Raw genomic sequence first — 17,650 nt, 5'->3', positions numbered from 1 at the left:
TATTTTGGACTTGTTGCGATGAGAAGCAGCTCCCATAACTAAGACTGAGTCTCTGAAGCGAAGTGAAAGTAACAGGCAATTGAATAATAATTCAATGACTTTCGTGGTGTTTTGTTGGGCATAAGTGAAAGCAGTCCTACGACAACAACTTATTCGCAGATTTTCCATTCGCTCCCAAAGGTCTCCATCGTCGTCGTCGTTAGTCTCGGGGGAAAATTGATACGCCATCGCCATTAAAGCCATCATATAGCTGTAAAGCAAATGGCATCAGTGCCTTTATGGCTGGTTGTTTAAAAGCCTCCAGTCTCCAGAGTTGGGTTTTTGTTGTTGTTGGTGTTGCTGGTTTGGTTGATGGTGACGTTTGGAGGTACCTTCCATCGTACCAAACCTGAGGAGGTGCAACTTGATTACGCACTTTGGGGCTATGTCGTTCGGCTTAAACATTTTTATTTTCATTTAAGTCTTTTTTTCCATTTACCCAAATCCCATTAACTGCCAGACATGCATGGATTTATGTACTTTTATTCCTTTTATTTATTTTTGTTCATTTTGTTTTCAATCGATTTCCTAGGAAGTTATGTTGTTGGTGGTGATTGTCGCGGTTGGGGAGTTCGATTTCATTCCTGATTAATCCCCCTCGATTAATGCTCTCGTTTTCGAGTATTTGTGAGTTAATTCAAAATTCTCTTCTTATAATTTAATTGCAGAGTTTTTCCTTGAGAGCAGACATAAACAAATCGAACTGTAAATGGGAAATACGTAATATGTGTAAAATGTATGAAATATGTGGCAAATGTAGAAAGGGAAATTTTTTGTTTGTGTTGTTTTAGAGCTTATAATGGCCAAACCAAAACAGATTAAGTAACACGGAAATCACAATTCACCACTTTATTTGTGCAATCGTAAATCAGAGATACAATCTTTTTTTGAAGCTAGTGTGTCGTTAAATTTTTTATGATAGATCATGATGGTTTTCCGTGGCCGCGTGAACTCAAGTGTTTTTTTTCTCTAAATAGATTTTTGTTCATATTATACTGTTAATTAACTTTTAGATATTAAAATAAAAAAAGGTAGAATTTGATATTAAAGAAATATTTAATCTTGCATTCAACAAATAAGTAACTGAATTTATAGAAACAAATGTTAAGTATAGGGTTTTCCAATAAGAGGTTTTATATCGAATACGTCGCTCTTTTGACAGCTGTCACTTTTGGAGCTGTCATATTTTGACATTTATTATATTAAAAATAAAAACATCTTAAATACAATGTCAGTATCAGGAAAACTTATGATGTATGAAATTAAATTAAAGCTGTTGCGAAATATTGGTGATGTAAATAATCAAAACATTTTGCGTCGCTCAAAACTCGATGAAAACTAGGTTTGTCGATTTATTGTCGTTTATTCGAATAAGGTAATCCACAAATGGTATTATACCGTTTTTACAAACAGGCTACTACTTTTAAAGCGACGTATTATTTTCGGTGATATAGAGTTCTGAAAATGCATCAAAAGTGTTCGTATTTTCTTTGAAAATCATTTTCTATGGTGCGCCCATTTTCACCTTAGAGGCTGCGTTAATAAGTAGAATTGTTGAATTTGGGGCTCACTAAATCCAAGACTGTTTTTTAAAAAAACCTCATGATCTTCAACGTGTCACTGTATGCTTCGGTTTTAGACTCACACTCACGTTGTTCTTTGGGCCGGACCTTATTAATGGTGTTTTTTTTTTAAAGATATGTGGTTTTAAATTTGGCAATATTTTTCCGAGTTGGTGTTTTTTTACAGCTGTTACTTGATTTATGTTAAAATTGGTTTTCCGTTTTATAATGGATTAGGTCCCTTACGAAACATGAGAGGCTGATTGCTTTCTCCACGTGAATCATTCAAACAATAAAATCACTGAATTTTACAGCTGTCACTTGGTTTCTGCTCAATTTAATTTGCTAAATTAGCTTACTCCTAAACAATGTTTATAAATTCTGCGAATTTATTACCAAAATGTTCGGTCCACGTAACGCATCCAACAAATCAATTTGCTGAAGGAAACTTTTGGGCATTCGAAAATGATGTATCACACAAGCAATTGTGATTTAGCAAGAAATGTTTCGTGACAGTATTGTTTCCCGAAAAAGTGATCACTGCTGACCACTGAGATTTTGTGATTTAACCCTCTACACGCTTTTTCTTCTAAAGTACTGATATTTCTGATGAATTATCAAAATATCCGGAATTATAAATTTCTATATACTCACCAATCATTTCTGGAATGCTACATGGTCATGATGATTAAGAAATGATTTAAGAGTTTAAACAGTAAAACCCGTGACAATAATGCTAAAACACTTGCTCTAAGTGAAGTTTAATGAGGTTTCGTGTTTGCATCGTAAGTTATATATGTATCACCTAAACAAGCGTGATTCGCTTTTTATTTTTAAATTCTATTGCAGTGATGTTGTTACCTTTATTATTGTCAAGGATACAACTCTTAGGGGTCTATAACTTAAGTCAAAGACACGAAATTTTATAAAGCCAAGTGAGAGGTAACACGAATTTTCAGCTTACTGCATATTGAAAAGTGAAACCCTTATTTTACTGGAATATAAACATTATACAAAATTTTCGAAATACAATCTGTACATTCTTTCTAGAGCCATACATTTTATTCAATATTTCTTCTCTCTATTCCAGATAATAAACCAGCAACGATTGTTGTGCGCGTCGGAAATAATCGACCAGATTTGGGAACGAACCCTATTTGCAATCGATTTACCGGACCACTCGATGAGGGTCAACCTCTTTTCTTACCCTGCAACCCACCAATGCCCGGTGCATTTGTATCAGTTCATTTGGAAAATAGTACACCAAATCAACTATCAATCTGTGAAGCATTTGTCTATACTGATCAAGCTCTGCCCATCGAACGTTGTCCCACATTTAGGGACCAACCACCAGGCGCTTTGGCATCGTACAATGGAAAATGTTATATTTTCTACAATCGTCAACCGTTAAACTTCTTGGATGCATTATCCTTCTGTAGATCCCGAGGTGGCACACTGATAAGTGAAAGTAATCCTGCTCTGCAAGGTTTCATAAGCTGGGAGCTGTGGAGAAGGCATCGCAGTGATGTTAGTTCCCAGTATTGGATGGGTGCTATTCGGGATGCAGACGATCGTAATTTGTGGAAATGGACTGATGGTGAGGAGGTGACTGTATCATTCTGGAACCATCCCGGAGGTGATGAAGACTGTGCTCGGTTTGATGGTTCAAAGGGATGGCTATGGAGCGATACCAACTGCAACACTTTACTGAATTTCATATGTCAACATCAACCAAAAACTTGTGGTCGTCCAGAACAGCCACCAAATTCAACAATGGTCACACCGAACGGATTCGAAGTGGGTGCCGAAGTGCAGTACACATGTGACAGCAACCATTTGCTCGTTGGCCCTGCCACAAGAACTTGTCTAGAAACCGGGTTTTACAATGAATTTCCACCAGTTTGTAAATGTAAGTACAAAATTTGTAATTTACTGTGGTATAGCTTCTAGATTTGGGTTTGTCATTGTAGACATTGAATGTGGACTTCCTGCCTCCATACCACATGGCTCATACGATCTGATAAACGGAACAGTTGGATATCTTAGTTTGGTGAAATACGAATGCCAAGAAGGATATGAAATGCTCGGAAGGGCTTTACTCACTTGTGACTTTGATGAACGCTGGAATGGACCTCCACCTCGATGCGAGAGTAAGTCTCAATTCACCCATAACTTAAAATTTAAATTTAATGACGCTTTTCTTTAGTTGTTGAATGTGATACATTGCCTGGAAATTACTACAACACCATCATAACCGCACCAAATGGAACATTCTACGGATCAAAGGCTGAGATTACATGTCCACCTGGATATCGCCTGGAAGGTCCTCGATTCATAACTTGTCTAAGCTCTGGACAGTGGAGCAGTGCTCTTCCTAGATGCATGAAACTCGAGACATCAAGTACTATTCCTGTGACATCTTCAACCACGACATTCAGACCCAAGACCACTGCTACCCGAAGACCAACAAGGCCAACTCTATCCACCACTCTTTCTATAAGCTCAACACCAATCGTCGAAATTAATGGTGAACGTAAGTATTTTGCTCTTAACTAAAGTTTTAGGCTAATTACTCCAACAAAATTTCCTCCAGTAGACGACACTGATGATGAAGACGTCACATTTGTTGTACCCGGAACTGTGCGAGAAGAATTCCCACCCAAGCGAGTAATTCGTCCGGTTGTTGTGTCCAAGAATAGAATTCCATCATCTTCTCCATCTCCAAGACCTCCTTCAACTACTTCAACCACAACATCAACAGCAATTCCACCGTTCAGCACAATTGGACCTAGTGTACCAACAAAAGTTCGTCCATTGCCTCCATTGTACGAGACTACTACTCCTGCTCGAAACACCCAGAACATCATTCTCAATGCTCATCCACAAGACAATGAAATATCCGATAGTGTCAATATTCAACAAAATCAATCACCAAATGTTAATGTTCCATTCTCTGTGGAAAATTCCGAACGCAAAGAAGGAAAAGAGGCTAAACTTAATCTTGGTGCTATTGTTGCTTTGGGTGCTTTTGGTGGATTTGTATTTTTAGCAGCTGTTATAACAACTATCATCATTCTTGTTAGGAGGTAAGTTTTCAGATCAAATGTTTTAACTTTTATGCATGTATTCAATGTGGAGCTTAAAATTTGTATAACCTTATATTAATGGCGGCGTTCGGGTAGCATGTTCTTATATAAAGTAGTCGGCACGTTTTGGGCCCCAGAAGACATCGGCCATTTGTGAATTAAATGGTAATAAGTGACATTTTCTAACAGCCTATAGATTATAGAGTTTTTATTTTAAGTATTCAAATATGAAAAGTTAAGTTGTTTGTACTTCAAGTCTGGTCTTTTTAAAAAAAAACTTTGCAAAAGCATGTTGTGCTTTCTATCTAATAACAGCTTTTCCCTTGTGTTCTATTGTTGAAGAGCAATACAAACAATTTTTTTAATTCTATATTTTTTAATTGAAAAATGGCCATGCAAAAAACTCCTTGATCTATATAAACTACGACTTTGAAGAGAGCTCTTGAGGCCCTATTAGACATAACATAGTGGGCTTCAAGTGAGCATAGTTATGAAATTGAGTGAGTCTTCTGGACATCGATTTTTCAAATAACTTTCCGTTACTTTAATTTGGTGGGTCAATACTTTACCTAATGAATTGCTTGAATGATATTGACTCTAAAGCGTCTAATTGACTTTACCAAGGTGGCTGATAGCATTATTCGGAGCGCAAAAGATTGAATGTGCAATATCTTCAATTTCAATTAAGTACAAAGTTTAAAAGTTTTTTTGTGAAAGTAGTGCCTAAAATTGCTGAGTCAATTGGACCTCGCCAGCGATTAATTAAGATCATTTGAGATCGATGAAGAGTTTATGTTGTTCGGTACATCGCTCTGGGTGCTTTATTTCGACAACCCCCCTTTTTGATTAACTAATTTTTTGGGCTTCAAAAAATGTTTGGAATACGATTTGATTATTTACAAACATTGTTCTGACTTTCTGTCAGATCACAGCAAACTACTGTCAATATCAAAATGACATATCATTTTAAAACAAGCCACTAGATGTCTCACGCGAAGTTAAATGTAAAATTAAAACTGTAAAGATATGGACCCAATTTTTATGAGAAAAAAACAAGAAGAAGACATCCATGCAGGATCATACTTTAAAGCCATAAATGGTTAAATTTGCTATATTTTGTCCAACCTAAAATTTTATTGAAATGCAATCCTTAAATGCTTTAATTAGATGAATGCAATTGTTTAACTTTCTTTGAAACTAAGGCTTTAAGTGTTTAATTCAACCATTGCAATAATTTCTTTTTCCAACCATTTTACACTCTTGAGACTTCATGGATTCTATTTATTAATTTGTTCAATTCTTTGAAATCGTTGGCTGATTTCAAGTCCTTACAATATTTATAACTCAGGAAATTGCTAATGACGTTGAAGACAAATAAATGCAATCAATTGCTTGCAGTCAAATGATTAGAGGAAAAGTCTGCAATGTTTTTATATCAAATTAATTAAATTTGAAATTTAAAGCCTAACTTTGAAAGTAAATTCCAACTCTTAAAGTAAATTCCACGAATGCAATCTTTTAGATGAATTCAATTATAAAGATTGCATTCAGAAAAGGTTGTGTTCTTTTACGAATTTCTCTTCTTCTTATTTGCACCGATTTTTAACACATTTAAATTCTAATATTTGTGTTTTCAATAAACAATTATTGGCTTTTTCGTTATTAATTATTACTTGAAGGTTTATTCCTCGCATGCATTGGATGCCATTTTGTGTTGCATTTAAAAAAAAAATAGTTTTACACCTTTTTAACAAAAGTCTCTGAAGACCATTTAACTTTTCTTAAGTGTATAATATAAATGTTTTTCTTTTTTTCTGATTTACAAAAAAATACAAATCACCATCTAATGTCTGTTCTATTCTGTTATATTTATATTATATTATTATATCGAATTTAGCACACCTAATGGCTCACATCATCGCAAGTGTCAGCGTCTTGAAATAACTAATTCTCGCGTCAGAACGGGCTACCTTAGTTCGGCCATTTATGATAGCAATACACCCACGCTTTTGTACAATGTCCTTGCTTTGCCATTCCACGATCAAAAGCTCGCTAGACGTGATTTTAGTACATTTGGACGGGCTGCATATAGTAACCGAGCGGGATATTTTAGCAATCCGCCTTTATGAAGTGAGGTTGATTCCACCATTAGTTGCCATACACTCAAAACGTGCCATTCATATGAAATGTAAGATTTAATAATTCAAAAAATCAAAAAAAAAAAGATTTCACTCTTTTGCTGCCTGCATCTGACACGAGACACATTCACATACAAATCACACACAAGTTGCACCGATGAAAATTTATATTAATTATTGTTAAAAAGTTTTCCCACACCAAATTGCACTTTTGTTTTTATTTTATGTTCTTGGGATTTTCATAAATTAATTTAAATTTGGATTTACAATTATTGTATTAACGAAAAAATGTTTGACGTAAAATAAATTGTCTTTGCAGAAATCGTACAACACATCACTATCGTCATAGGGCTTCGCCGGATTGTAACACTGTAGCTTCATTTGACAGCTCCACTTCAGGTTCGAGAAATGGATTGAATAGGTATGAATATTTGCTAAGAAGTTCAAGATCTCTAAACTAACTAAATGCATATTTTTAATCCAGATACTACCGCCAAGCGTGGGAAAATCTTCATGAATCTGCTTCGAAAAATAGTTCCCACAATGCTCTTAGAAAAAAGAACCTTCAGGAAAACCATGAGCCTCCAAGTCAAGGCCGATCAAGGGATAACATGCGAGAGAACATACAAAGATCTCGAGAAAATCTAGACAGGTAAACTTTATATTAAATCTCCTAAGGAACACAAATTAAAACTGTCTTTATTTTGATACAAAAATAGGGTTGGACGAGACTACGGCTTGAGGGACAATTCAGAACTGGTTGTTTCTGATGTTTGCATTAAGGGTATTTTAATAACTTTCGAACCTTTATAAATTTGTTTCTATATTTAAATTTTAATAATCTTAAGGTGAAAAGAAACGTCATCATCATCACCATCACAAGAGCAGCAGTCGAGGTGGAGAATATCGTGAACAATCGGCAAATGGAAGACGAGACCATCGACACAGTGGAGGTCATTACTGACCAACTATGGTCATTACCATAAATGTAGATCAAGAACATACATATACAAAAAAGCAATAAAACAGCAATATTATTAGTCTTATCCTTAATTAATTTCGCATGTAGAAAATTAAACAACAACAAAAAATCTTTTAAACAAAAACAAAAATTCATTGTTCACAATTAATTATATTTATTCATTCAATATTTATAATAATAATAATTTATAAAAAAATAATTATTTATTAAAAGCAAACAAATAAGAAAATTATTCAAAAAGAAAAACATTATTTTAAACTGTTCACAAAAATATATAAAGTTTGGCACTGTTGTTTTGTGTTGGTTATTAATAGAGAAAAGAAAAAGTGTCCAACTATGAATATCTTGGCCTATTTTAAGTACCACCACCCCTCTGAATCTTCTTAGATTTCAACGTAATAAACACTTAAAATGGGTCGACGTAATCATAGCCCTGCCAAAGTTATTGGTGGAATCAAAAGAAAAAAAAGTCAACTTAAATTTGTAAGAAAGTAGAAAGAAAAATTTGTAAAAACGAAAAACAAAAATATTTTTTAGACAAAATTATAAAATTGTTATTTCAATTTAAAAATGGAATTAGCACTTCGTATAATTTATGTGCCATTAATGGCAACATTAAAATTAAAAGAATTTAGTTAACTTTTTTTAAAATTATTTTATTAATCTAAGATTAATTAAATTGTTTTAAATTATAAAAAAATACATAATTAAACTAAATTTATTAAATATTGTTGGCTTTTAGGTTAAGGAAAACAAAAATATTAGAAAATTAAATTGTAAATAATTATTTTCTTTAAATGTTTAGAAATAAAAATAATTATTTAATAATACTAAAATAATATTTATGTAAGCGTTTTAATTGATTTTAATTTTTGATGAAGATGAAAAGAGTTTTTTTCCTGACTTATACACAGTCTTTCTATGAAAGATCATTTTGATGTTCTTTAAGCAGCCAATTAGCGAAGACCGACGATTTTGGTAATCGACTAGCTTTTGTTTTTGTGTTGATTAAACTTTAAACATGCTAAATTCTATAAGTGTTTATGCAAAATACGGGTGTTATGACGTTTGTGAATTAAAAAGATCCACAAGAAATCCACAAAGTTGGGATATACTCGAAGTAGCATTATTCTCAGCTTTTTTAATCGATGTTCACAGTTCGGATTCTTATGATCACTTACTTGTCACAACTGCTCAAATTTGACCATCAGCTTTCACTATTTATGGCTCTGAAGGTGTTTCAAGACGAATCAAAAGTTTTTTTAATTTTCCAAACTGCATTTGTGATTTTTAACACACTAAATGCGTTGTTAAAGCCGGTATTGTTCCGTTACAAGTAGTTTTATTGTTTTAACTTGTTAACAGTCAAAAAACGACTGCTTTAAATGTAACAGTTGCCCAAATAGCAGCCTATTAATTTTGCAATAAAATTTCACGGTTCTTAGCAGGAATATTAGAAACCACATGTATACATAATGCATAAACATTCTTATGGTATTTTGTTTAAAATGTCAAACACCAGTCATATGTGTTCCCTTAAAAAAAAACTTATATTGGGAATACTTTGATTTTTCAATTTAAATTTTTGAACATTTTTGAAATAAGCAATTTAAACAATAATTAATACAAAATAAATAAGCGCGTTTTCATGTTGGTAGGTCATGTTTATGTGCCAAATGTTAGATTATTTAGTAAAATATCTTTCAAAGATTCCCTCATGCTCTGCTGCGGGAATTTTTGATGTAAACACCTCAACCCTAATAACTAAAAGCTTTCAATATAACAACTCCTCCTTCACAGTTGTGGTCAACGTTTTTATTTTTCAAATCGTGATTAAGGAAAGTTAACTCATCAGGGCCACCGAAATTAAATTGTTTTATAGTTTAAAAAATGCATGTAATAATATTCATTTTCCAGATTATGTGAGTTTTGAAAAACTCTAATAGCGTCTCGGGCCTTGTTATTGATAAAGCATCGGTTCCCATAGATCACCGAAATTAAGCATCAGTAAGAGTGGTTAGTAGACAGATGGGAGGACCGTCTCAAAACCTACCGCGTTCTGTAGTCATTTGTTCTTTCTGGCTGTTGTTCTTTCTTCTCTGTCCTTTTGTCTTGTGTTGTTATCACTTCATACATATAGACAATTCGTCTAGAATTTTCAAAAACTCTTAAAACTATTGAGAGACTTGTGTTTGCGGTAATTTGTTGTTTTATTTCTGCTCCAGAACCACAGGAATAAGATGCACATCTTTAAATTGCTAGTTTTCAACCTTCTGCAGTTTCTTTTATCTGTTTTATTTTAAAGTAAGAATAACAGCCATTAAGACTTCGGTTAATTGTATCAGCTGCTGCACGTACGGTCCAAGACGATTTTAACTTTTGAAATACCTCTAAAACATGTACTAACTCTACCCATTGGTATTAAAATTTAGGATCGGAAGGTAATTTTTTTCTAAAACACTAAAATTTTTAATTTAAACTTATCAGTACTTGAAAACGCTCATTGATTAAATTGTTGCTTTACCTATCCAGTTGACTCAATTAAAAACTTCTTCTTTACGCACGAAATACTTTGCAAGTGAGCAAAAATAGCAGTTTTTAAATTTTGGTCTCAGCATTTTAAAGTAGTAGTTGGCATTGACAAATGTCACAAAAACCCTAAACTTTGGAAAATAATTAAATTAAAAAGTATTATTGATCCTATTGGGAAAAAGTGCGACGGAACAAAAAATGTTGAAAATATTGTCAAAGAACCGAAAAACTAAGGTTTCGACCCAATATGCCATTGGTGGCTGTGCAGTATGCCCTGGTTTGAGTGTTGACAGTGTTGAAGATTTTAGGAAAATATCTTCGTATCAGAAAGTTGAAAATTTTAAGTTTGAAAATTAGTTTAGAATAACGTACGCTAATGCATTACATCACACATACGGCTTTAAAAGACTTGCAGTTTATTTAAAGTCAGAATGTTCACAAAGAGAATCTTTCAAACGACCCAAGGACGCTATCTGCAATCTATATTTATTAATTTAATTGGTGACAGGCATTACTGGCAGAAATGGTTAGAACTTTGTCTTCTACCATTGATCTTTTCAAATACAATTCTGTCCAATTTTGTTTAACCTAGATTAAGCATTTTAAGCTTATGGTCATTGGAAACTTAGACTTCTAGTATTCTCACACTATATTCTGTTTGAAATCAGGAAAGAACTAGCATTCAAGGATTTTTTGTTAATGACTGCCTCATAACTGATGTCCTAAAATGGTAGAAAATCAACTTAAAGACAAATGCCAAATCTTCTTTGGTACTAAGGTTCAGATAGAATAATCCAATGCCATAATTTTTATTTTATTAAATGCTTCTGTAAGCCTTTAAAAGTCTCATTATTCGTAGTCATATTTTTCTATTACATTGGACAGTTAGTCGCTTTAAGCAATAAAATTAGCATCAATGAGTGCCTTGCCCGGTTCCTATTTAAAATCTAATTAAATTCTTACTTAATTCTTCCCGTGATTTTTAAATATTCTCTATAATTTCATACACTTAGAATTAACGATAACTATGCTACTTTAAAATAACTATACCATTGACCTAGGAAAAGACTTTTAAAAAGTCATTGCATTATAATTATTTAACGACTTGACACAATGAAACATTTTGCGTCGCCCTCCAATCTTCAATTGAAGTCAAAATCGTTCATACGTTTTATCTTTATTCTTCCTAATTGCAAGTCCCTATCTTCCCGTTTCATCGTTAAATAATAAAATAATTCTGTTTCTCTAAACTGTGTTATAATTCCTAAAGTAATAAACTCAAATAAAACCCACGATGCTTGGTTGTAACTACCTATGCAAAGTCTATACCTACGAAGTTACCATGGCTAATCTTTACAATCAACATCTTCAGAGTGCAAAACCAAGTATGAAATTTACATAATCTGCTGCTAGAGTGAACTTAGCACCACCGTAATTCTTACAAACCCCCCTCTTTCTAAAAATATGACACTTTAAGATCCATTCTCTCTTTGGTTTGTCGTCTATGCGAAAATTGGAATTCGTTACCCAGAAACCCAATTACAGTTTACGTGAACTTCTTCAGTTTCCTTGGCCCAAAAGAAAACACATTAATTATAATTCCCATCCCCATTACGACGACGACGACACAACAAGGATGGTGGCCACGGCCTCCTGTTTTCTCTCTCAACATTTCATTGAATTCCATTATTCTAATCGTCGTCGGAGAGTGACGGATGCTAGGTAAAATTGTATACGATTTAAGGAGCTATAAATCAAGATGAATGATTTAAATTATTTAAAATAAAAAGAGAATAAAACTCCCATCAGGAATAGCCGATCTAATTTTTTCCTCCATTATTTTTATTAACACCTTTAAGGACCTTTCTTACATAAATACAAACAGGTAAGACGAAAAAATAATAAAGTTGGCAATTTTTGTGTGCGACCAAACAATCTCCGTATCCGTTTCCACCTGTTTATTCTTTTATGTATTTAGAATTGGAAAAAGATGCAAAAGAAAATGTTTCATTTCAATTCACCATCATTTGAAACGTGAATATATTTCACAACATTAGATAGCAATAAGTTTCAAGATAAAATATTCAAATTTGACTTCGCAGCCTTCAATGACGCAACAGTTATCTTCTTTCGCTTCATCCCGACACGACACGACGACGATGATGGAGCATCCTTTGGGTGTAAGATGGGTAGGGTTAGGGATGGTAGCTACTATATATTCTTTGAAACGCTGGATATGTAAGTAAGGGAGGTTTTGTAGGGATAGGGAAGGGACTAACCTTAGCATAGAATTCTATTCAATCAAATTAAAATACCTGTTTGCTAGTAAATTGGTTGTCTATATCTTATATAACGCTTCAATAAACTTTATGAAGGTTATAATAAAAGTCAAAAGGCTTTATGACTCGCTGGCTTTGGTGTACATCTAACTCTGAAGTGAACAATCGATATCTCTTTTTAGTGTGTGTTTCAAAACAAATAACTGTTAATACTCAAAATGAATGCAGGTAGGTTATGTATATAAAGCATTTTGTTTTTATGTTCATTTTACAGGAGGCAAATAAAATAATAATAATAATAAAAAAGAAACAATTCAACTTCAACTTTCATTGAAAATTTCGAGAACATCACAAAAAAAAAACGAAACCAGGGCTGTATTTCGAATAAATGTTATTTTGCTTAGAACTTTTCTTTTGTTGGTATGACATCGAATTGCTTTTAACGAGTTCTCATGTGCAACAAAAATTGCTTAAAAGATATTGTGGAGAATATGTACTTCTAGATCTTTTTGCTTTATACCTACAATTAATTCCTTGATTTTATGGTGAATTAAAACAGAAGGTAAGGAAGTAGGAGAATCTATCAACTATTAAAACATCAAAACAAAACAAAAAGGGGAAGAATTTTTAACTATTTGTTATATCTGCATAAACTTAAGAAGTATTAATTGAATTTAATAAGCCTACAAAATCTTTACTGTTTTTTCAAAGGTGTGGAAATAAAAGTCGTTTAGAGACTACAGAATTATTTAGAAAAATATTTGACTTCTAAAATAGCTTAAATTTTTTGAATAACTTTCAGTGTCATTATTAACGTAAATTATTAATGTAATTGAAATAAATTCACTAAAAGTCTATTTAACATTTGTATCGTTATCTCAAAAGTATTCAAGGCCTTTCAAAAAATTAAATAGAAATTTAATTGAAAATCAAGTGAAATTGTGTTTTACGGTTCAAAAGAGTGTTTAGATTGCCGAATCCGATGAGCTTAAAATGAGCCTCATCACTTGAGATGTTTTTCTTCGAAAATTGATTATTCACTGTTGCCATTTCTTTCCAAAATTCTGACCATTGACGACGTTGCTTGAAATATTCAGGAAAATTCTGCTTAATGTTCATCAACGACTAGCAGACCCACGGTTTGCTTAAATTAATGTTGAACGATAAAATTGACTGAAAAAAATCACGAAGTGCACGATATGGATTTTGATTTCAATGCTCATTTTCGTTGCCCTTTTCAAGGTTCAACTTAAGTTATTGAGACATTCAAATGAAAAGCAAGAAAAACATTTGACGTTTAAGTGTAGTTCACATTCAACAACGGTGCTTAAAATTAAAGCAGCCTTTATCTTACGATTGAATTTTTCAACTTAAAATACCGTTCTTGCAGCTGACAAATATTAAATCCATCGATATTTATTAGTGGTACCTGTAACATGATGGTTAGTGTGTTGGACTGTCATGCCAATGGTCTTGGGTTCGATCCCTGCCTGTGCCAACTAAAGTTCTATTCACTTTACTGCCTCTTGCGAGGAATTGTCAAATTCTCAAAGAGTAATTCTTTTTTGGCATATAAACTGTAGGTCTCCTCCCTCCCTGAAATTACTTGCACACAGGAATGGTTGAGAGTTGTTAGTCTCTAGGCCCTGGTTCTCTACGGACTATTTTATATTTTATTAATTTATATTTTTTTATCAATTCTTTATTTATTTTTATTCGTTAAGATTAAAGTTTCTCTGCGAAAGGCAGTTTTCAAATATCGGTTAAAAAAGACTGCTATTGCTATGGACCGAAGCACGGTCGATAGAGTGTATTATATAATATAATATTTTAAGGATCATTGTTGTAGTTGAAATGTTATACGGAAGACATTTGTTGTGCTTAAAAATTGTTTTTTATTATTATTTTTATTTCATTCTCTCATACTGTATTGAAGAATCAGTATAATTCTTTCGCAAAAAAGTTTTCACATCTTCTCCCCCGTTTTAAAACAGAGAGCTCCGTAGCCTAGAAATACCCGATCTTTTTGCAGTTTGTAACAACTATCTTCTCGCCTATAATTCTTGCTCTAAATTATGTGAATGCCTTTATAAAAAATACCATAACCAAATGGAAAATAAACTTTTTTCTGATGAAAAGGCATTTTCAAGTTTATAAATGTCGATCGAAAATCGGATGGGTTTCCACCTTAAATGAGTTTGTTCAACATAATCTCGTCAGATCCAACAACTATAACAAAAATATTTGATAAATACTTGAACAAATCTATTCGCTTAATACTTAAGTTAAATACTTTAGAAAATCTTATACTAAACATCTCCAAGATCCTGATCCTCACTACATCATTAGCTTCAAAGAAAACTTTAGCCCTGGTGCCATCAAATGTTCTAAAAAAATGTATGCATTCTCAAGGTGTGATTCCTTATATTATACTAGCGGCTCGGTACATGCTTCGCTACGTATGAGGCATAGTAATAAAAAAAAATGATTATTAAGTTCATTAATTCAAACAAAGAAAAATATTTTAAATTGCTAACTATTCAAAAATATATTGTTTATATTATATTTATCAGCAAAGAGTAAAAAGTAATAAATAAAAAAGAATTGGAAACCTTTACTATGGTGGGCTATATGGGTTAGTTTAAAAAAGTTGGATAAACAATATTTTTATTTTTTTTTTTCATTTTGGGCATGAATAAATAAACAGTTGGGGACACCGACTCTGGAATACTGATTCCTCCAAATTGACATCGCAAACGTGAAGTGTTTGCCGTTGGGCCTTATTTATGAACATCGCAAATGATAAACGCACAGGTTATTGTAATCTTTTGAATTAAAATGGCATATTCGTTGGAATCATAGGGATACTCGGTATCAAAAACACTTATCCTTTTACTTTACCAGTTAAGATTGTAGCTTCAATCAAATTTGGCAATAAATTTTTCACTGCCAATCTGGTGCCATTACACAGTTTTCGTGGATTAATATTTTGCATTAATATAATCAAAGAACCAATTATCAGATTCAAGCAATGTGGTGGTATACCAGCTGGTTCCAATGAATTTGAAAACTCAGCTAAATAAAATTATAAATAATAATAATTATAAAAAATAATAAATAAATTGCCTCATCTTGATTCATAACACTGTCAATTGATTTATATGTCCTGACTTCTTTGGCAGTTTCGATTGAATTTGGAAATTAATGGCATTGATATAATTGTTTTTCGGTACTAAAATGGTGCGTTCTCTCAAGCAATCATGATGTATGTAATTCTGAAGAATATTCGGAGAAACACATTAAATCAACTCATCTATAGATTGCGCAATTGTACAAAAATTGTTCGGTAAAGTGATCAATCCGTTGGTACTGTCGATAAGTATTTTCCCATCCCCAATTTCTAACAATTGTTTTCAAAACTCATATGCAGTTGCATTATTATGTAGGTAATACGCATATTACTGTTCAGTCTCAATTTTCATACATATCTCCAAAGAACTGATGACTTCAAACAGGCGTTTATTTCCTCTGTAGGAGTAGATCGAGGAATGACAATAAAGTTTGACGAAAGTGCCCTGAAAGCAATATCAGAGCACCACCAAAACAGCTGTTGATTACCGCGCAAATCTTGCATTGTTCGATTAAATGCTTCTATTAATTTATTATTCGCCATTGTGCACTCATCCCATACAAAAATTAACGTTAATCGCAGAACTTTTGCCATAGCAGAATTTCTTGAATATTTTAAGTTGGAGTTCCACTCGCTCGTATATTAAATGGCAATTTTGATGCAGAGTGTGCGGTCCGACTAACTTCTAATAATGTAGCAGCAATTCCCGAAGATGGAAGTGCCAATTCAATTTTCTGTTCCGATCGAATAGACGCTAAAATCAATGATGCAACGAAAGTTTTGCCGTTACCACCAGGTGCATCCAAGAAATATAATCCACCAGCACTATTGGAAACAGCTTGTATGATTGTGTCATACACATGTTTTTGTTGAATATTCAATTTGGTAATATTCTATTGTACAAATAAACGTAAATTATTAAAATTGAACTCCTGCTCACGGTGCAATTCACGATGAAAAAAATTATGTATCTCACGATTTGGTGCGGTCATATCCAATTGTGCTAATGCTTTATTTACAACCGTTAGACACATATCTTCAATTATTTTTACAGCTTCGTTCTACATTCCCAAGGTAATCAAAAAATCGTATTAGTACAAATTGCTGTATATAGGAGTATAGAAAGATGTTAAATTTTCTTTACGTGCAAACCTTCTCTGGACTTCCACGAATAATGCAAGACCAAAATTAGCCAAATCGGTTAAGGCATTGTTGAGTTATAACATTACAACGAAAAGTGGCATTGATTTTTATATATATAGATGGAAAAATTCATTTATATTTTCCATTCATAAACAATGCAATAAAACTGAAATTAGTAATTATAGACCTATTGCGAAACTTTCATGCATCACAAAAGTTTTTGAAAGCTGAGTTTATGATTCAGAATAAATATTTATTTATTATAGTTTTACGAATTGTCTTTGATTTAAGATTAAAAAAGAAGAGTGCCTTTATTATTTTTTTTAGAAATAAGAATTCATTGCAAAGTCTTCAAGGAATTAACTTATTTGAGAACTCTAAGATAAATGAATTTCCATTTAGTCCTTGAATGATTTTCTTGCATACATAGTTCCATAATATAATGTACATCCGATATAAATTATTTGCTTAAGGCCCAGCACGTTTTTTTCAACAAAAAATAAAAACCGTCCCTGAATTTGTCCTTACTGCTTGGTTATTTTGATGTCACAATTTTATGAAAAATCATAATAAAAAGCTTCAGGAAATAAAAAAGAGAAGTTACTGTCATATTATTATATTATAATGAGTTTTCTTTCTCCGTGACGTGATTTTAGAAATACAGGTAAGAAAAAAAGAACGAAAATTTGCCTCCAGGATGTTTAATATAATAGGAACTTCATTTAACAGTTAAGCAAATAAATAAATCAAAATATACTG

General features: G+C 32.7%; 1 protein-coding gene across 1 annotated transcript in view; it reads left to right on the top strand.

The window, feature by feature from the left end:
* LOC129946887 (uncharacterized) overlaps nt 1-8,648 on the top strand; it is a 64,655-nt gene extending 56,007 nt beyond the window's left edge. The window contains exons 4-11 of the mRNA XM_056057255.1: nt 2,692-3,510; nt 3,572-3,751; nt 3,808-4,134; nt 4,195-4,687; nt 7,145-7,246; nt 7,310-7,477; nt 7,545-7,609; nt 7,674-8,648. Of these exons, the coding sequence (XP_055913230.1) occupies nt 2,692-3,510; nt 3,572-3,751; nt 3,808-4,134; nt 4,195-4,687; nt 7,145-7,246; nt 7,310-7,477; nt 7,545-7,609; nt 7,674-7,789 (2,270 nt within the window). The 3' untranslated portion in view covers nt 7,790-8,648. The remainder of the gene's footprint in view (nt 1-2,691; nt 3,511-3,571; nt 3,752-3,807; nt 4,135-4,194; nt 4,688-7,144; nt 7,247-7,309; nt 7,478-7,544; nt 7,610-7,673) is intronic.
* The last annotated feature ends 9,002 nt before the right edge of the window (nt 8,649-17,650 follow it).

The sequence above is a fragment of the Eupeodes corollae genome, chromosome 2 (genome assembly GCF_945859685.1).
Source record: "Eupeodes corollae chromosome 2, idEupCoro1.1, whole genome shotgun sequence".
NCBI lineage: Eukaryota > Metazoa > Arthropoda > Insecta > Diptera > Syrphidae > Eupeodes > Eupeodes corollae.
The sequence above is the reverse complement of the archived record's forward strand: the minus strand, read 5'-3'. Positions and strand labels throughout refer to the sequence as shown.